Genomic DNA, 21,991 nt, shown 5'->3' with positions numbered 1-21,991 from the left:
GACACGCAGAAATCACTTATTAGCGACATGCACTGACTGGCTTTTGACGCTTTATTTCTGGTGTGTGATAGGCTGTTAGATTAATCCATATTGAGTCAAAATGTCCAGAGCTTATCATTGTTATCTACGTAAAAGCCCTACCTCAGTATTAAACGCTAGAAGGAGATGCTCTAGTAAGTGCACATGGCCACGTCACATGTGTTCCCGCCCCCACGGTCACAGCACAAAAATACTATTATAACTAATTTAATTAATTTGATTAATTTTGGAAAAATACTTAGAATAAAAAATCTTAACTGACTAATGGAAAATTAACTGGCTTACAGTATTGGCAGTTTAGTGTTAAGTGATTAATTTACACCAAAACGAAAGATAACATCTCCGAAAACATTATTTTTGTCTTACATTTCAACTCAGAAATCAAGCTCAGCGCCGACTTATTTTCCGTCAGTTCTTTTTCATGAATTGGAAAGTGTGCAATGGATTGTGGGTGATTGAAGAGCGCGAAGGATACACTTGATGCATCCTTCAAAATGGGCTGAATGAAGGATGCGAAATGAAGGCTCCAAATTGAGAATGCCTTCAGCGGCGCTTGATGACGTGGCAGCCGAGATATGCAGCCTTACCAAGACACAGCCTTTTGTTTGAGAAGCACCCATAGAGAAACCAAGGAAACAGGAAATTAGCACAAGTAACAAGAAGAGAGGAACAACGGAGCAAAATGAATATCAAAATCAGAGTTTTTTTGGAACAGAGACGTGACATATACACACATTACCTGAGTCGGGTAAAATCATAGCGACTTTGCCACAACTGCAGCATTTCTGCACAGGTCTGTAAAGCTGCAGCAGGTCCGAACAAAACCTCCTCCAGCTTCACTTTGGTAAAGAGAAGACTAAAACACGCAAAGACAAGAACAATTAATAAACTACAGAGCAATACGCACCAAAAAAGAGACAGAATAAGAATGTTCTGGCTGCTACAAAAGAAGGAAGTGCTTCTGCTTAGTACTTTAGTCAAAACCTAACAATACGTTATAAAAATTTACACTTCGAAAGTTTGGTGTAAGTTTATTTTTTAAGATATGAATACTTAATATAAGCCAGGATGCATTAAATTGATCAAAAGTGATAGTAGCGATATGTATAATGTTACAAAAGATTGCTATTTCAAAGTCTTTTGAACTTTCTATTCATCAAAGAATCCTGAAAAAACAAAACAAAATGATCACTCTTTCCACAAAAATATTAAGCAGCACAATTGTTTTCAACATTGATAATATTAATAAATGTTTCTTGAGCACCAAATCAGCATATTAAAATGATTTCTGAAAGCTCATGTGACACTAAAGAACCCAGCGGACACTAAAGGTTGCTGAAAATTCAGTTCCCTTTCAATACGGTTCACTTCGCATTGCATCAGTCTCTCGCATTTTCTCAGAATACTGAAGCCTGATTGATTCATGTCTGTGCACTGTAAACTTGGAGATCAAGGAAGCTGACAAGACAGCCCTTCTTGACTCCCCTGTCTCTTCCTCTGGCCTATTCAGTTCTGCAAGTCTTGGTAAGCGTTTCACGTTGGCCTGAAGGGCGTTGCAGGCTATGTGAGTTATTCTGCTGATTATTGTCACCATCGTCGACTCAGCAGCACACCATGCCAGCTCCCGCACCCGCTCAGCCCCAGCCTAAAGAGGACAAGAGGTGAAGCAGCACTTGCGCCCAGCTAAGCGCTTTCCATTTTGAGCAGCCCAAGCAGTCACTAATGCTTTGGGCACGAGGAGGAGGGGGCCAAGTCCCGCCAAGGCCGGACCACCCTCAAGAGACCATGTGTTCACCTCCCAACCCCCTATACAGTCCGGGCGTTGGAGGCGCTGTGTTTGTTGGTACTGTGTCCGCCATACCAGTCAGGCCCGACCAGACCTCCTTCCGCTGTTAAAGCGAGCCAAATAAAAAACAAACACCTTCACAAATCATGAAGGGTCAGCCCCCAGCAGCGTTTTAGAGACGATAAACCCAGATGAGGCTATGTGCCTAAGGTGCTCTCCACACCCTTTAAGGCTCAGTTTATCTCACTTTCTGCTCTCCTCACTGCTGAGGGTGAAGGTTTTCTCACTTTCTGCTCTCCTCTCTGCTGAGGGTGAACGGACACCACACCCAATCCACCCAGTGCGGGCCCTTAGGGTGTACATTGAGCGCTCTAGCCAATTCAGGCAATCGGAGCAGCTGTTTGTGTGCTTCGGAGGACGCTCTAAAGGGCTGCCAGTCACGAAGCAGAGACTGCCCCACTGGATAGTGGACACAATAGCGTTAGCCTACAAGTCCCTAGACTTGCAGTGCCCCATTGGAGTGAGGGCCCACTCCACCAGAGGGATGGCTTCCTCTAGGGCATGGTCTAGCGGAATATCCATGGCTGACATCTGTGCGGTGGCCGGCTGGTCTTCGCCGTCCACCTTTATCAGGTTCTACAACTTGGATGTCCCGGCCCTTCAGGCGCGGGTTCTGTCTGCCTAAATCGGTCTCCGCCCTAAGAGTTTTTTCCTAAGGAGATAACCATATCCACAGGCTGCAGTTCTGTACCCCAGCCTGCCATTTTGGGCATTCTAAGTCCTTGACTCTAGTAGCCTGCCTCCTTACTGAGCTTCTGTTCTGCACTAGTAGCACAGCATTTTGCAGTGCGTTCCCCAAACGCGCCAGAGACAGAAGCAATGCGAAGTGAACTGTATTGAAAAGGGAATGCTGAGGTTACTAACTTAACCTTGGTTACCTGAGATATGGAAACTAGCATTGTGTATTCTGCCGTGCTACTGCGCATAAGCGCGAGTCGACGTTACTGCTGTTCAGTCAAGAAAAAGTGCAAGACGTGAACCAATCAGGCTTCAGTATTCGGAGAAACTGACGCAATGCTCATTCCCGTATCTCAGGGAACTGAGGTTACGTTAGTAACCGGAGCCTTTTGCATCACAGAAATAAGTTAAATCTTAAAATATTTTAAAATAGAAAACAGTGAATTTAAATTATACTTCACAACGTTTTTGCTGGATTTTGGACCAAATAAATGCAACCTTGGTAAGCATAAGATAATTTTTTCAAAAACATTACAAAAAATCATATGAACCCCAAACTTATGAACTGTCCTGTATAACATAAAAAAGATGAAACATAGGACTGGGCGATATATCAAATATTAATTTTTGCAGATGACAAAATTAAAGTCAACACATATGTACTCTAGACCTAGAAAAACAAGGGAATCATCTAGGAATTGATTGGTTCATGAAAAATAGTTGTTTTAGAGGAGGAACAAAATATTATAATTTTATTCAAGATTAAATAATATAAAGTATACAGTGGATATAAAAAGTCTACACACCCCTGCAGAAACAGCAGTTTTTTTGTGAAGTAAAAAGAGAAAAGAAAGATATTCATATCAGAACGTTTGCTCGTTTAAAGTAAAAATTACAACTTATGCAATGCCACTGAAACCAAAGTTACACATTTCAGAAGAAAAACTCAGAATAACTAACTGCATATGTGTGAACACACTTTTATCATTGGGTATGTGGCTGTGTTCAGAGATAACTAATCATCTTTAGTCTACTGCCTTTGACGTAATGGAACAAGTAAATATGCTTCCATCAGCCAATCAGCCTAGGACGTAATTTTCCTGATCCAGAGTCGTCAGTCAGACTTTTACAGTGTCAATAAATGTTTCTGGAATTGGATGTCCCTTCCAGAGCTAAATGCACAGAAGACTACCAATGAGATGTGTGAATGCTAACAGATCATTTTCACCGGGTATTCAACCACTATCAACCCTAGTTCTCCATCAGTGGGCAATGCTTCAGTTGCTTCTGACAGAAAATAGCAATTTGGCAGCCTGTCTGGGGACATTCTTCTTCCCCTGAACTGTCTCTCTTTTAAGGAAGGTACAGCGAGTGGGTGGACGTCTGTGTGAGCTGGAGGGTGGAGGGGTGAAGCGAGATGAATGTGAAGGTGTGTGTGCGGATGTGTGCTATTAAGAATGTGTGTGTAAACAGTGGCAGCAGAGCATTCACACCAGTGAGAACGAGATGTAGCGAGACGCTCTGACTGGCAGACGCTCATGCTGCGGTGTGCTGTTGTGCTGGAGCAGCAGTAGTGTAGTGATGAAGTACACATAGTTCACACCGTCAGTTTTTGGGATTGACAACCACATTTACTTACAGGTGTGAGACTTGAAATGCCCTGTTCACACAGTAATTTACAGTAGCATCTGTATGAACGTGCAACGGGAGTCAAGCCTGTATTCTCTTACCAGACCTGCTGAAAAATCCATCATAAACCAGCATGATTTCCAAGCTGATCCGGGCTGGTTTATGCTGGTATAGTGCTGGTCTAACTGGTGGACAAAAAAATAGTCATGCTGTTCTCAAGCAAAACAGAAGTGGTGAAGCTGGTTCACCAGCATGGTCTTGTGGGGTTGAGAGTGAGTAGGCCAGTTGTCTATATGTAAACAGTGTTTGGGGACAAGCATTGTTTTTGCTTGCATATTTCTATTTTTAACACAGTTATGTAAAGGATAAAAAACATAAGATTAACCCCTTAAACACTGAGGCCATTTTTGGAGTTTTTTGTCTGAGTGACACACAAAAAAGTAAAGACTCATAACTTCAAAACTATAGAGAGGAGAGTCAAAAGGTAGATATCATTTGTTAGGAAACTTTTTATATTTTTAGAAAATATAAATTTTTATTACTTTTGGACAATCTAATGCTGAGAAAATGCTGATAAAAGACAAAAATATTAATATTATTTTTTAATAATTTAGATATCTTTCTTATTTGAAATGCAATAATTCCGGAAGGAAATACGGTAGCAAAATAATTCTTTTTTTGTGATGTTCCCCTATGTGTGGTCTGCGTCTGGATCATTATTTTATGATGATAGCATAAAGTAATCCAAAGTTACAGCACTTGGAACAAAGGGAGCCTTTTTGTTAAGTCCTCACACATTTGGAAGGCAATAAAAAAAATGAGTTTTCTTAGTGACATACACAAAACTAAAGACTCATAACTTCAAAACTATAGCAAGGAGATTCTAAAGGTAGGTATCGTTTGAAAGAACACTTTTCAAATTTTTTGAAAATATACATTACATTACATTTGGACATTCTCCTGCCGAGAAACTGCTGATAAAAGACAAAAAATATATATAATTTTTATTATGATAATGCATATCTTTCTTATTTGACATGGAATAACTCAGGAAGGAAATAAGGTAGAAGGAAAATTCTTTTTTGGGGAAGTCCCTCTACATATGAGCTGCATCTCGATAAAATTTTGTGGTGATTGGATAAAGCAATCAAAAGTTATAGCATTTGGAACCAAGATAGCCTTTTTGTTGAGACCTTGACGCCCCCTCATGGGCATTTTTAAAATTGTTTCACCATGAAGAAAATCTTGTCATAAAAGCAATAGATTAAGTAAATTTTGGGCTCATTTGAATTGTATTAATATGCTGTAAAAAATTAAGTGCAATTTTCAATGATTTTTGAATGTTTCATGAGATGTATGATGTTTTTGACACATTGCAGTACATAGTACAAAAAACTATTTTATAGATTATGAAAAAAAATATTCTATTTATCAACAAATAACTCAGCAGTACTTAGGAGTTTTTCGAATTGGCTACATTCACTGTAACGTTCAGACTCTAAGCTTTCAAATGACACCAATTTTGTTTGAATCAAGGCAATATTTTGGAAAAATATGATAATTAATATTTTCGCAGCTAGGTGGCGCCTGTGGGGCGTCCGCGGGCGGTACACTCCGGTTGAGAGAGACTAGTCAGCACTCGTTCAGAGTTGATCGAAGTGGTTGGATGCATTAAAAAGCTGAGATTCTAAGCTTTAATATGATACATATTTTGTGTTATTCCACGTTTGAAATCGAGCACGGATGGTTCCGGGAAAACTGGAAAACACTTTGCACCCCGGGAGGATGAGAGACTTGTTTTTTAGCCAAGTATGCATCACTTCGTGAGGAATATCTCGTGATCAAAGCAATGGATTATGTTGTGTTTGGGCTCTTTGTAATCGTGAGAATCTGCTGTCAATAAAGATGTGTGATTTTTCACAATCCATGCATGTTTCATTGAGTTATGAGCTGAAACGTCACATCAAAACAACATCGCATCACTGCTATTGCTACTTCATAGATCCGCCTGTGGAATTTTTTGTGTTAGAACGCCATAAGGAATATATTTAGATCTGAGTGATGGATTATGGCGAGTTTGGGCTCTTTTTAATCTTAACAATCTGCTGTAAATAATGATGTGCCATTTTCCACAATTGATGCATGCTTCATTGAGTTATGAGTTAAAACGCGACAAGTGCTACATCTATAATAAACGGTCTATGCGCGCCGGTGGTGGTTCGTGTGTTACAACTCCCACGAGGAATATCTTTAGATCTGAGTGATGGATTTTGCTGAGTTTGGGCTCTTTTTAATCGTGAGAGTCTGCTGAAAATAATGATGTGCATTTTTCTACGATCTGTGCATGCTTTGTGAAGTTATAAGTGAAAACCAAACGCGAGTGCTTCATGAGTATATACTAGGATAGGCGCGTCTGAGGTATTTTTTGTTTTAGAACGCCATGAGGAAATATCTTTAGATCTGATTGATGGAATATATTAAGTTTGGGCTCTTTGTAATCGTGAGCTCCTGCTGTAAATAACGATGTATAATTTTTCATGATCGGCGAATGTTTCATGAAGATACGAGTAAAAAGGCCAAGTCTAAGCTACCTTGCTAGGCTACGTGAATCAGTGGATTTTTTGTGGTTTAGAACTCCATGAGGAATATCTTTAGTTCTGAGTGATGGATTATGTTGAGTTTGGACTCTTTTTAATTGTAAGCATCTGCTGTAAATAATGATGTGTCATTTTCCACAATTGGAGCATGTTTCATGAAGTTACAAGCGGAAATGTGTCTAAAATGCAGCATCCATATATGGTTTACACATGGGTCTCTTAAGGGGTTATTTTACAAAAACCTTGCTCAAGTTTATTAAAAACCCTGGAACAATTATGCTTGTTGTATTCTACTCATTGAGACCTTTCAAATGACATATGACACAGGACTATCTGAGCTGTATGATGTTTTTGACATATTGCAGTATGTGGTACAAAAAAGTAGTTTATAAATTATGAAAACATTTTTTTTCTATTTATCAGCAAATAACTCAGCACTACATTGGAGTTTATCAAATTGGCTACATTCATTGTAAATTTCAGACTCTAAGCTTTCAAATGACATCTATTTTAAGTTGATCCAGGTAATATTTTTGAAAAAAAATTATGATTATTAATTTTGCAGCTAGGTGGCGCCTGCGGCGGGTACACTCGTATTTAGTGGAATAACTCTGCAATCATTAGAAGTTGATCGAAGTAATTAGATGCATTAAAAAGCTGAGATTCTAAGCTTTAAAATGATACCTATTTTGTGTTGTTCCATTCAGTGGTTGCTTAGTAATTTGATTATGAATATTTTTCATGGGGTGGCGTCCCGCCGGCGGGACGCTTAGGGTTTAAGGGGTTAAAGCATGGTTTATTAAAATGTATATTTATAACTTTATTTATTTAGTTTCCTCTGTTGACAGTAGAACTGAATTTTAATTGTTTTAGTTATGGTTAAATTATTAATCAGTGTCATCTGAAGTTTTAACTTTTTCAAAATTCTGGTGAAACATTTCAAAGTATCAAAGGATTTTGTTTCAAAGGATCTATACAGAAATCAGCTAAAAAGAGGTTGTGTACATCGCAAAACAAAAATGTTTATAGATATGAAAACAAAGAAAAAAGCCAAATAACAGCATAATCATAAGCAGTTTGTTCAATAACAGGGTTTATGAGAAGAGCTCTTGCTAAGAAAGAGCTATTGATTATGAAAATTGTTATTTGCTGTTTTTAAAGACTTTAATGGTCATTTGGAAACTCCCATGTCAAAATCTAGCTGTCCGTCATTGATCCCCAAAAATGTTTATAGTAAAAGGTATGGGCCAAGGCCTAGGGCCAAGTGACCAACTAGAAGTCACATAAGAAAACACAAATCACCATAATGGTGACTTCAAACAGACTTCAACAACTTTTAACGCATAAGTTTTGTTGTGGTCTTGCTGGAATCAAAAGACAACATATGCTGGTCCACCAGCAACCAGCATCCCATGCTGGGAACCAGCATGCAAAATATAACTTATGCTGGTAACCAGCAATGCTGGATTTTTCAGCAGGGAATGACCAAGAACCAAAGTAATATCAAAGATGGCGACGTCCATCACTGAAAAGTCTTATCACTTTTGACATGACAAGAGTCCAATTGAGTCGCAAGGTTATCTGTCAAATCTTCATTAACCGACAGCAGCATACAGTATCTATGTGGAGAGTGGAGCATTTGTATGATGTGACAGACAACTAGTTGTCCAGTCTGGTTCAAGTAATTTAGTTTATATATATATATTTTTTTTTTTATGTGCTTTTGTCATTTGTATTATTTAATGTATATATAAATATATAATATATATATATATATATATATATATATATATATATATAATTTTATTTCAGCTTTACTTCAAATAACAAAAACAATTAGTTAACAATAAAAACACTGGGCCAGGAGAACTGGACTGGAGTTCAAGGAACAACTGGAGACCAAGTGCAGGTAAAGACAAGGGAACAAGATGACTAAAAAGAGTACTAAAACGTACTAAAACTCTAATAGTTAAGATCAACATGAAATAAACATTGATACACCTGGCCTTATTGTGAAAGAGCATTGCATGTTATTTCAAATTGTCTTCATAATCTTCACAGTCACAAAATGTAATAACGTGCTCCACCTCTCGAATACATTTCCACATCACAAATACCTCTTGGTTTCCAGCTCTCCTCTCCAAACATCTGGTTCCATTATGGGATTTAACGCTCATTGTTCATGACACAATCAATTTGATGGACAACTTGTTTCACTCAGAAAAATATGTCAGATTACGGAAGTTAAAAAGGAGATTAAAAGTAATTTTAGTTTACTTACACCCTGGTTCAACTGTTCCTTCTCCAATATGTTAACAGAGTTTCTAGAAAGCGGAGCTAACTTTTTCCAGTAATAAAAGTGATTATTTGTTTTCTCCAGAGGCAGAGGTTCTTGGAATGAGAAATGTGTAACAATTTGACCATTGTGTTCAGTCACACACAATAGATTCAGTGTGTAAGAAATGCTGGGGGGTCTTTAAACACTGTGTGTTGCTCTCACACGTGAGCATGATCCTAATTATTTTCTGGCCATTCTCATCTCTGCCTGTCACTGAGAGCAATACTGACCCCACATGGTAATGTAAAAACTGAAAAAAATTAGGAAAATGTGCACAAGCACACTTTTCAAGTAAAAAAGTATTTTACGCTTAATTATAAACAGTTGAAAAATAAGACTAGCATTGTCAAACGTAAGTAGATCATGTGATGAACTATACCTATAGCTACTAACTTCTGAATTCATATGTCCAGCAAAAATCACTGCAAAATCAGCTGATTAAAATCTAAAAATGCAAAACTGACTCAGAAAAGTGAAGTCAGTTCTGAACTAAGATCCAGCAGTTACTTTCAGACGCCACTGGTTTTGCTATTTTGTTTTTTAAAGCGGATATTTATAGGGCTTACAGTCAAATAAATTAAGGCACATTTTTTTAAATTGAACTGCTAAATAATGTCCTTATATAATTTAAGACACTATTATAACAATATTTCTCTGTAAAGTTGCTTTGAAACACTGTGAAAAGCACTATATAAATAAAAGTGACTTGACAATCAGACAATGTGACTTAAAGGGATTGTTCACCCAAAAGAACATAAAAGATGATATAATATGTCTTAGTGTTTTTGTCCATACAATGGAAGTCAATTTTTTTGCTTCTTCAAAATATAATTTTTCCGTGTTCCACAGAAGAATGTCATACAGGTTTGGAATTACAAGAGGATTAATGATGACAGCATTTAAATTTTTGGGTGAACTATATCCCTTTAAAGTAGAACACAAGCATATATAAACATACTTAAAGTTGTCCGGGTGCTGGTTAAGGGCGAGTTTGAGCGTATCAAGAGCGTGTTGGTAGTGTTTCTGGGCACTGAGTAGTAGAGCCAGCAGGTGTAGAGAGTGCAGATCATCCCCTCGAACATTCAGAGCCAACTCCAAGGGCTTCATCGCTTCTGACACCTACCACAAACACAAGAGGTCACATTAGGGACCAGCACTGACTGAAATAACAGGCGAAATATTACACATACATTCAGTTACATGTTCAAAATATGATAAAATAATAATTCACACAATTATGTGACCTTGACAGTCATATTGAGTGTAAACAAAAGCTACAAAAATGCACAGTCATGCAAAATAAGGAGAGAGATTAATGTAAATTTATTTTCTTGAAAGATATGAAAAACAGAAATCTGATATCATCATGCGATTCCGCATCTAGTCAGCAAGATTGACGTGTTAACATGCTAACCTGTCGAACCAGAGCGAGCTGCAGAGAGAGGCAGAAGGAGATCTGAGGGTCCTGAGGATCCAGCGATTGTGCTCTGCAATCAAAAAAACAAGTCTATGTGAAGTCCTCATCAGTCTGACATCTGCCAGTCATCTCACAACTGACCCTTCGCTAAGCGTACACGCTGAAATTAACTATGATGTTAAATTACATAGTAACGGGATTAAAAACAATTTAATTTGAAACTGATTGCAACAGATTGCATTAGTGTAAATTAAAGGTAGGGTAGGTAATCCTGTTCAGAAACACTTTTTTTTATACTGGGTGAAATGGTCCTTCCATCCTGATAGTAGTCAATACATTATGTGTTTAGAAAAAGGAATGAAAAAAATCAGACCTCTGTAGCAGCTGCAGGACAGTAAAAACTCTGACCAATCACTGCCATTCGGTGCGAATGTAAAGAACCAATCAGATGCCTTCATGTCTCGTGCCCGCCCCGAGCCCCACTCCGCGCACTGCCCGGCGTGCACTCATCACATGTCACCGTTCCCGGAAATATTCAGCTCAAAGCACCTGCATATGCAGTCAGCGAAGGCAAACAAGGCAAAAACTACTTCCTCGGACCCTGCCCGCGCTCTTGAACGACCTCCTCTGCTTCGCCCTCAACCCCGGACCTGTCCTCGAACCGACGATGCGGTACTTGTCTCCGGACTCGGAGTGTACGTTAGTCTTCATTAGAGTCAACAATGTTTTCATCATGGAAACTCTTACATGCAAAACACCGTATATGTTATGAATCTTACACGAAATTCATCTTCATCACAGTGTAACTGATGGTAATGGAAAAACGTGTATCAATGCAACCTGTTTTTAGTTTTGCCTTATAAATATAGCTTGTTACCGAATGAAACTTTACCATTATCGATATGCTAGCTTGATAGTGAGTACTAAAAGAAATCTTATTTGTTTATATTCATAGTGATAAAGTTAGGTATTTTATTACATGTGATTCTGACATGATGTCACTGTATGTACTGCGCTCCTTCCTCTCCACTCGTCTCAGGTAATAAATGCGTCTTGTTCCAGCCTGAGCGTTTGGCGTCGCGCGTTCATGTGTTTTGGGGGCGTGGCTTTGGAAGGAGCTCAGAAGGGAGGGGGTGGAGTGAATGGAAATAATGAGCTGTGTTTATTGCAGATTAAAAGGTCTACAGTCACTCGATTTTTATATTTTCTTTTTCAGAGTACTTACATTTTAATTATGTATTGGTATATAAAGACAGTTTAAACAAATTTGGAATGTTTTTTTTTTTAGAAAAATGATTACCTACCCTACCTTTAACAGAAATGATTCAATGTCAGAAGTTTGTATGACACCTTCAATTTGGGCAACGGTTTAAAAGATTCCATGATTTTAATATACAAAAAAATACACTTACTGTAAATGGTGATTTTGTTACGTTTACATTCACCAAATTTGTCATCAATTTCAGTGTTTTTAAGACTGATCAATGACGTGATTATTTTCTTCTATTGACAGCACAAGTTTTTAATAGAAAGTATATATATACAACTACTGTTCAAAAGGTCAGTAAGATTTTTTTAAAGAATTCATTTTATTTACTGTACCAATGACTCATTAAATTGATCAAGAATGGCAGTAAAGTCTTTTATATTTGTTACAAATGTCTATTTAAAATAAATGCTGTTGAACAGCTGTTGCCGTTTGAACTTTCTTTTTATCAAAGAATCCTAAAAAAAATGTATCACAGTTTGCACAAAAATATTAAGCAGCACAACTGTTTTCAACATCGATAATAATAATAAATGTTTCTTGAGCAGCAAATCAGCATATAAGAATGATTACTGAAGGATCATGTAACACTGAAGACTGGAGAAATGATGCTGAAAATTCAGGAATAAATAACATTTTTGAAATAGAAAACAGATATTTTTAAATTGTAATAATATTTCAAAACATTACTGTTTTTATTGCTTTATCTGATTATTGATCAGATAAATGCAGCCTGGGTGAGCTTAAGAGACAAAAACATAAAAAAAGAATCTTACGGACCCCACACTTTTTAAACAGTGGTGTTGTTTTGAGGATAAAATTAATATCAGTGTGTTTTAATATTAATAACAGTTCTGCAATCAACTTAGACGGGGTTTAGAAAAGGCTTTAAGAGTCCAAACAATTCCAAAACAAAGTGGGTGGCTGAAGCCTCCTTAACACAATCTGAAGTGAAAAAGGTAAACATCAAGCGTACTTCCGTAGTGACTGCAGCGCTCTTCTGTTGAACTCATCGCGGTCTGCTTTCAGAGTGGCTGCAAACACACAGTTAAACAGTGAGTCACTGCAGACATGAGAGAGGGAGCAGAGAGCAGCTGAGGACAGCTGGGGGCCTAGCTCATTTTGTAGGTTCAGAGAAGGATAAACGGGCTTACCGTCAGTTGCCTGCATACTACGGCACAGTCCCATGGCCAGATGAGCTCGAGGAAGAGACTCCCCAGCACACTCTCCTAAAGCAACCACACCTGCTGCGAGGGACACTGCATCCTCCAGCTGACACACACATTTAAACACGCATTAGACATTTGGATGATTTATATCAGTGGTTATCAACTTGTGATGATGTGATATATTGGAGCTGTAGCATAGTGGTTAAAGAACTAAGCAGGAAACTGAAAGGTTTGAGGAGTTTGAATCCAACATCATCATTGACTATAAACTAAACATAACAGTCACTTTGAACAAAAGCATAAGCTAAATAAAAAATAACAATATTTTACATTACAATGTGTCACATGATCCTTCAGAAATCATTCTAATATGCTGATTTGGTGCTGAGGAAACATGTATCATTATTATGTTGAATGTTGAAAACAGGTGTGCTGTTTATTTTATTTTTTTTGTTGGAAACTGTGATATGCTATGGACGCATTAAATTGATTAAAAGAGACATTAAAGAAATAGTTTTAAGGTTACAAAAGATTTCTATTTTAAATAAATGCTGTTCATTGAACTTTCTATTAATCAAAGAATCCTAAAAAGAAATTGTTATCACGGTTTCCACAATATTCACAATATTTAGCAGCAAAAGCAGTTTATAATAATAAGAACCATTTTTAATAATTGAGTACCAATAATAACTGAGCATATCAACATATTATGATTTCTGAAGGATCAAATGTCAATTTAGAAAATTCAGCTTTGCCATAATTGGAATAAATTACATTTTAAAATAAATAATAAAACAGTAAAGTTGCTTTAAATTGGCATAATATTTCACAATATGACTTTAATTTACTCTTTTGTGATTTTTATTGAGCCTTGGTGAGCAAAAGAAACATCTTTTAAACCCTTAAAAAAATCATATTTATTTATAATTCTTTATCTGTAAACACTTTTTAGGTCATGTCAACTGCCCAAATTTGAAGCCAAATTATGACAAATCCCTACATGTAATCATGCATTCACATTATATATCATTCATATGAGCATAATAAGCTGACTTAATGTCATATGATATTCATTAATTTAAAAGCTTGACATGCTGACATGAATCAGGAAGGACAACTGCCTGAGGAGAAGTCCTCACATTCCCTGTTTTGATGCAGGGATGATAAAGGGCTGCACTGAAGTGTGACTGGGATGGCGTGCTATCTGACATTAAAGCCTATGCATTAGGTTTCTGTGGCTATACGACCCTATTGTTCAGTAAGCCTCTTATGCCATACAGTCTGTATTAAGCACTACGCTTCTACCAGATGTGCCCTAATCTCAACAGGACTGTAGTGTGTATTTGATTGATAGTGTCGTGACTGTACATTGCATTGTGTCTTAATAGTGTGGCAATGTTACTAATGTTGTAACACAGAGGTCACTTATTAGTGATTGAATCTGGGCCCCATCTAAGACTGAGCTGAATAATATAAAAAAAACTGAAAATACAGATTTAATGTTTCTCATACCATAAATAATAAAGTTATAAGAATAGCTAGTATTTATATAAATATATTAGGATTATATAGGATTTAGGTATTAGGATTTATGGATTCAAGGACTTATAGATGCCAAAATGAATGAATTTACCTGAAATGCACATTGCTTATTTCATTTAATAGTCTTCATCATATTGAATCACTTTGCTGGAAAGTACACTATGATTCAAAAAGTTTGGCATTTGTAAGACTTTTTTTTTATGTTCTTGAAATAAGTCTCTTATGCTCACTCAGGCTGCATTTATTTTATTACTATCAATGCTGAAAACAGTTGAGCTGCTTACTATTTTTGTGTAAACCATGATACATATTTTCCCCAGGGTTCATTGATTAATAGTGCAGTATTCACTTTTGATCAATTTAATGTGTCCTTGCTGAATAAAAGTTTAAATTTTTATATTTTATATTGGTAGTGTATATTTAGAGACTGAAACTCTTGGAACTTTAACTGAATTGAATTGCTCTATAAAACTGTGTGACATTTTTTGTATATAAGATCCTTTTTTTTTTGCAGGATGAATATGAATATTGTTCACATGTGCTTGGTGTGTTTCGCTCGCATTAAATTCAAGGCACTAATGTTTGCCTACAGCACAACCACTGGCTTCTGCACCCCTATATCTTAACTCATTACTTCAGACCTACATGTCCTCCAGAAACTAGCGTTCTGCAAGTGAACGGCGCCTTGTGGCACCATCCTAAAACAAAATCCCTTTCACGGACCTTTACCTTCACTGTCCCAAGCTGGTGGAACGACCTGCCTATCTCAACCCGAGCTGCTGAGTCTTTAGCCATCTTCAAGAATCTACTAAAGATGCATCTCTTTCGCCAACATTTGACTCAGTAGTATGAACACTAACTATTCTACATCTATTATATAAAAAATAAATCTATGCTACGTGTGCTGCGCTGGTCTAGCTGAGTTTGGTCACGACATTTGCATATTGTTGCCCTATTGTTGATTTGACTGCTTCTATTGCTCTCTTCATTTATAAGTCGCTTTGGATAAAAGCATCGGCTAAATCATTTAAATGTAAATGTTTTTCTCACCCAGTGTAGCTGGTTGATGCACACTTTTGCTGCAAGCAGAGGTGGGATGGGGTCCTGTGGTCTCATTGTCACACACTCTTTCAGGACTGAAACTGCACTCTCATTCTGTACAATATCATTAACAATACAGGTTTCATTCATTTATATATGCAGACATGTAAGATAAACCTAGGGTCATTTTAGTTTATCGCACTGTAGGCCTACATCTGTAACGCTCTTATTTGCATAAGGTTAATAACATTGATTGGACAAGTGGAGTGCACAACGGTTATGCGTTTGAGACTTCTGAAACTTACTATAAATCTACAACAAAACACTAAAAGGAAAATGCAGAGTGGGAATTACCGTCACTGAACACTGCAGTTGAAAGTTGAGGCAGTTGACGATTTGTGGTCGGTTACTAAACAAGTATCTGTAACTTTCAAGCACTGCGTTGTTTCACATTGTGCACTTATGGCAATTCAGACTCAGAGAGTCTAGAGATAGTTCAACCAAAAATGAAAATTCTCTCATTATTTACCCACCCTCAATCCAACCCGGATATACAGTATCTGACTTTCTTTCTGCAGGTGAACACAAAGATTTCTAGAAAAATGAATCTTCTGAAGCAAATGATAGGTGGGTAGAAGAAGCATACTTATAATTTTTTAATACAAAGCATCACTTCTGGCCAACTGTTGAATGCATATTCATGAGAGGGTCAAGTTTACACTTAAGATAAACATCCTCTAAGCATGTCATGAAGCTCGGCTTAAAGGACAAGTTCGGTATTTTACACTTAAAGCCCTGTTTTCAGATCGTTTCTGATGAAATACAATGGTTAAGATTGAAATTTGGACAAATGCTGCTGGCCCGAGAATTTTCGGTTTCTGTGGTAGCACCCCCCGACCTCCACAATGGTTGCATAGGTGCACTGGAACAATCCTTCCTAAAACGCATTAAACTTTCGTTTACAAAGACGTGAAACTCACCGAGTGGTCAGGGGTGTTCACTGATATGCTCACACAAAAATTGCTGCAAAAGATGCTTTCCAACAGGTTTTATCGTAGTTTTTCATCCAATACAAGTCAATGGAGTTGGACAAAAACTACGATAAAACCTGTTGGAAAGCATCTTTTGCAGCGATTTTTGTGTGAGCATATCAGTGAACACCCCTGACCACTCGGTGAGTTTCACGTCTTTGTAAACGAAAGTTTAATGCGTTTTAGGAAGGATTGTTCCAGTCCACCTATGCAACCATTGTGGAGGTGGGGGGGTGCTACCACAGAAACCGAAAATTCTCGGGCCAGCAGCATTTGTCCAAATTTCAATCTTAACCATTGTATTTCATCAGAAACGATCTGAAAACAGGGCTTTAAGTGTAAAATACCGAACTTGTCCTTTAAGAGTGTTGTAAAGCTCACGTGAGAAGTATTGTCCTCTGTGGATCTGTGTCATTTCTCACGCAAACTTCACAGCCCGCTTACATCACGCTTCCAAACATGCTTATGTTTATGTCAAGTGTAAACTCGACCCTCTCTAAAACATGCATATGACAGTTGGCCAGAAGTGATTGGATTTGTATCACGCTGGGATTGTGCAACACACACGATGAATCTGCAGGCAGCTCAAAAAGACTGGCTTTGAGGTGTTTTTTCATTCAGCGAGTCTTCAGCAATACTCGACCTTCAGTCAAATAACACCAAAGCATGTCATTTTCTTCTTAAGAAAACAATGAAGAATTTCTTAAGAATTTTTCAAGAATTGCACTAAGGAACATTCATACAAACTAATTTAAAAACATTTACTTTGTACAAAACCTTATGTATTTTGTTTCTTTCAGTTACTAGAACTCATTTATTTAGTTGATTTAGCAACAAAACATTGATGATGACAACAGGACATGAATCTCACCTTCCCACTTGCCATCAAAGACAAGCCAAGTTGGTACCAAAGATGAAACTCATTATAGGAGAACTTCATGGCCCGCTCCAAACACTGATGGCAAACAATCACACAACACAGTCAGAAAAAAATTACTTTGAATCAGGGAATCAGCCTTCCCAGAAACACCAGAGAAGAAATAGAGCTAAATGATAATGGGTCATTCCGTGTCAACTCAACCAGAGGTCCCCGGCTAAAATCTTTGATTTAGATTATTATTATTTTTATTTATTTTTTTATGGTGAAATAAAAAAATAAATGAAGAAGAAAGCCAAAATATTAAATGTCATGAATGTATATTAACTAAGTAATCCACTATTTTGTAGAGGGGGTCAAAACGACCTTTGAGTCAAATTACAGGTTGGGTAAAATGACATAATTATTTAATTTTTTACACAGAGATTGGTAGGTCTATTATTTAAATCTGTTAACTTTAGAAATCTTTGTTGCATTATATGCCAACGGTGACAGTTAAAAATGAGAAAATTTTTTGTTTTTGCCCCAAGTTTGCATTCCTGTAAGTCCAGAAGTATTAAAGCTATCTTAATATCCCTTTAGATTCTGGTTCTTAACAAACTTGTCTTTTGGTATATTCATTTTAAAGGCCCTCTATGGTTCAATCCCAGAGAAATGGAGATATTAATGTGGTTCCATAAAGTTAATTGGTCAATTGCACACATTTTTAGTGGTCGAAAACCACTTTTCTTTTAAAGAGAAATATCTTAACAACAAATAATGTTGAAATTAGAAATGTGTCTCATGTATTTTCTATCAACACAATTGTATAGAATGTTCCTGTCTGAGTGCCATAAAGTTTGTGTGCCTGTAACTCTAAAACTGTTAAAGATATATTAATATCCTTCTAGATTATAACTCTTAACATACTTTTCTTTTGGAATCTTCATTTTAAAGGCCCTTTATGGTTCAATCTCAGAGATATGGAGATCTTAATGCGTTTCCATAAAGTAAATGGTCAATTGTACACATTTTTAGTGGTCGAAAAACATATGTGGGTCACTTTGCATGCAGCTGATACTTTTATCTTTTAAAGAGGAACATCTTAACAACAAATAAAGTTGAAACTAGAAATGTATCTCTTTTTTTTTTCTTCTATCAACACAATGGCATAGAACATACCATAAATATTAAATATCAGTGCCATAAATATTATAAAGTTTGCATACATGTAACTCTAAAAGTATTAAAGACATCTTAATATCCTTATTATAGATTCTAACTCTTAATAAACTTTTCTTTTAGAATCCTCATTTTTAAAGCCCTACAGTATATGGTTCAATCACATAGATATACAGATGTCAATGCGGTAACGTGTAGTTACAAATGATACTGCATATTTGAACTTTTGGTAGCTTCAGAAGCTGTTAAAATTAACAAATTCCCTTCATACAAATATCTCTAAACCTAGTTAAAATATATAATCTTATAAATACACTTTTGAGAGCAAGTTAATGTGCCTCAACTTGGCCATTTCAGTGTATTTTTGGCAGGTGTGTTATATTTTTTTGATGGAAGGAAACAAGATACATTTCTAGTTTAAACATTATTTGTTCTTCAGACATTCATCTTTAAATGCAATAAGTATCAGCTGTGTGAAAAGTGAACCACATTTTGGTTTTGGGCCATTAAAAATGGGTAAACAACAAATTGAACATGGAGCTGCATTTAGATCCCAATATCTCTGGGATTGAACCATATAGGGCCTTAAAAATTAAGATTCCAAAAGAAAAGTATAGAAGGATATTAATATTTCTTTAACAGTTTTAGAGTTACAGGCACACAAACTTTATGGCACTCAGACAGGAACATTCTATACAATTGTGTTGATAGAAAATACATGAGATACATTTCTAGTTTCAACATTATTTGTTGTTAAGATATTCCTCTTTAAAAGAAAAGTGGTTTTCGACCACTAAAAATGTGTGCAATTGACCAATTAACTTTATGGAACCACATTAAGATCTCCATATCTCTGGGGTTGAACCATAGAGGGCCTTTAAAATTAAGATACCAAAAGAAAAGTTTGTTAAGAACCATAATTTAAAAGGATATTAAGATATCTTTAATACTTCTTGAGTTACAGGCAAAAACTTGGGGCAAAAACACAAGTAGTGCTTTTCCCATTTTTTAACTGTCACTGTTGGCATAAAATGCAACAAAGATAACAACAATTAACAGATTTTACTAATAGACCTACCAATCTCCATGTAAAAATCTAAAATCATTTTTACCCCTCTGTAATTTGGCTATAAATCTCAGGTGAAAATTGTAATTTTGACACAAAAAAAAAGAGGATTACTCAGTCAATATACAATAATTTAATTTAATGTAAATGAATGTAAATTAGGAAACAAACTTTGTTGCATTATTTTCCTGTTATCTCTGTAAAGCTGCTTTGAAACAATCTGTATTGTAAAAAGCGCTATATAAATAAAAGTGACTTGATTTGACATTTAATATTTGGGCTTTCATCACTATTTATGTTTGTCTTTCTTCAGAAAAATATGAACAAAATAAAAAGTTTGAACCGGGGAAGTTTCTGATATTTGGTTGATTTGGCATGACCCTAATGTGATTGACATTGCTCAGCATAACTCAGCATTTCTAGGAAGGATCTTGTTGTTTACAGCACCGATAGGGGATTGTGTGTATCCTGTACACATCACATCATGGCACATGCATGAAAAAGTGGGGATAAAATTGATGAGAACGGGATTAACAATTCTATATGCAGGCATTTGTTGATAATGCCGAGTAATAGCAGTGTAATGTGGGTTATCAGTGAAATGACATGGATTCAGTTGAAATGAACCTACTGAAAACACTGAGCTTAGATTCAGATTCACCTGAGAACGCCTCTGAGTAAACGCTCACCATCACGCAACGGCTCAACTACTGAAAGGACAGGACGGAGGAAGAAGGGAAAAAAATCACCCATACAGCTAGGAGAGATTGAGAGAGAGATTGAAAGATTGGAAGAGGCGACCTGCGACAAAGAAGGTGAAAGAAGCCACTACATAAAATACTGGTCACTTCCTTGCTCCTGTTTGCAAAGCATGGGGTCGATACGGATCTGTGCTGACACATCTTACCTCGGACAGCATGGAGTACTGCCCCCTCCTGGCCATGCCGATGCTCAGCAGGTCATAGACGGAGGAGGCGTCCTGCATGCTGCTCTCCCTCGCCTCCCGGTGCTCCGGGGTGCGGCTGATCACTGCCTCGCCACTGGCCTATAGGGGATAACAGAGAGAGGCTCAGGAGTTTTGTTGAAGCTGCATCTCTAGATCCTAGTCCAGGAGAACCTCCAGCACAGCACAATTTAGATGATTCTCTTATCTGACACGTCTGATTCAACTCATCAGCTCATTAGTGAAGTGTTCAAGAACTGAATTGGGTGTCAAATACGGACAAACACAAAATGCCTTTAGGGTTTGGAAGCCCATGTCAAAAGGATAGTTCACCATCCTGTCAATATTTACTCACCCTCAAGGCTTGTGTGGTGTTACTTTGCCAGTGGAATATAAAAGGTTATAATATAAAATTAAGTATCTGACAAACAAATTAAAAACCTTAGACATTCTACTAACTATAAGTAACATTGCAATTACATATGAATGAACTCTTATTAGAGTATTAGTAGACTGTCTGCTTAATATTTCATAACACTTTATTTTAATGCTCCTCCAATAGACATTCAAATGACTAGAAGTAACTTTGCAACTACATGTCAACTTATTCTACAAACACCTAACAGTCTACTATCAGTCTACTACAGTAAACTAATACTCTAAGGAGAGTTAGTAGACATGTAGTTGCAAAGTTTCTTATAAGTAGTAGAATCAAAATAAAGCATAACCACATTTTCTATGATTAAAATAAAAGCGTCCATAGTTGCATTACATTAAAGCCCTTGATGTTAAAAATGTAAAGTTTTACCACAGTCAGAAACCAAATAGTAACACTTTATTTTAGGGTTAAATTCTCAATATTAACTAGTTACTTATTAGCATGCATATTTCTAGGATATTGGCTTTTTATTAGTACTTATAAAGCACATATTAATGCCTTATTCTGCATGACCTTATTCTACATCACTTAATTCTACCCAATACCTAAACTTAAACGCTACAAAACGACCTTATTAACTATTAATAAGCAGTAAATTAGGAGTTTATTGAAGCAAAAGTCATAGTTAGTAGTGAATACTGTATGTGTTCCCCATAATAAAGTGTTACAGACCAAATCAACTAATGTGGAATGACATAAATTAATCCTACATATCTCAACATTTTCTTGATATCTGCTAGAAAACATACACTACCATTCAAAAGTTGGGAGGGGTCAGTAAGATTTTTTTTTAATTAATGTCTATACTTACCAATGTCTAATGCTTACCAAGGTTGCATTTATTTGATCAAAAACACAGTAAAAACTCTAAAATTGTGACATATTATTACCATTTAAATAAAATAAAAAAT

The 21,991-nt window shown here is 36.6% G+C and overlaps 1 protein-coding gene across 1 annotated transcript in view; it reads right to left on the bottom strand.

Annotated features, from left to right (window-relative positions):
- The window catches only part of ttc7a (tetratricopeptide repeat domain 7A), a 67,294-nt gene that overhangs the window by 18,634 nt on the left and 26,669 nt on the right, over positions 1–21,991 (bottom strand). Inside the window, exons 10-17 of the mRNA XM_082154442.1 lie at positions 20,606–20,743; positions 17,466–17,549; positions 15,573–15,677; positions 12,966–13,083; positions 12,788–12,845; positions 10,542–10,614; positions 10,086–10,246; positions 779–895 (exon numbers count right to left, since the gene is read on the bottom strand). Coding sequence (XP_082010568.1) covers positions 779–895; positions 10,086–10,246; positions 10,542–10,614; positions 12,788–12,845; positions 12,966–13,083; positions 15,573–15,677; positions 17,466–17,549; positions 20,606–20,743 — 854 coding nt within the window. The remainder of the gene's footprint in view (positions 1–778; positions 896–10,085; positions 10,247–10,541; positions 10,615–12,787; positions 12,846–12,965; positions 13,084–15,572; positions 15,678–17,465; positions 17,550–20,605; positions 20,744–21,991) is intronic.

This window comes from Leuciscus leuciscus (genome assembly GCF_965113295.1).
Source record: "Leuciscus leuciscus genome assembly, chromosome: 22".
In the NCBI taxonomy this organism is placed as follows: Eukaryota; Metazoa; Chordata; class Actinopteri; order Cypriniformes; family Leuciscidae; genus Leuciscus; species Leuciscus leuciscus.
The sequence above is the reverse complement of the archived record's forward strand: the minus strand, read 5'-3'. Positions and strand labels throughout refer to the sequence as shown.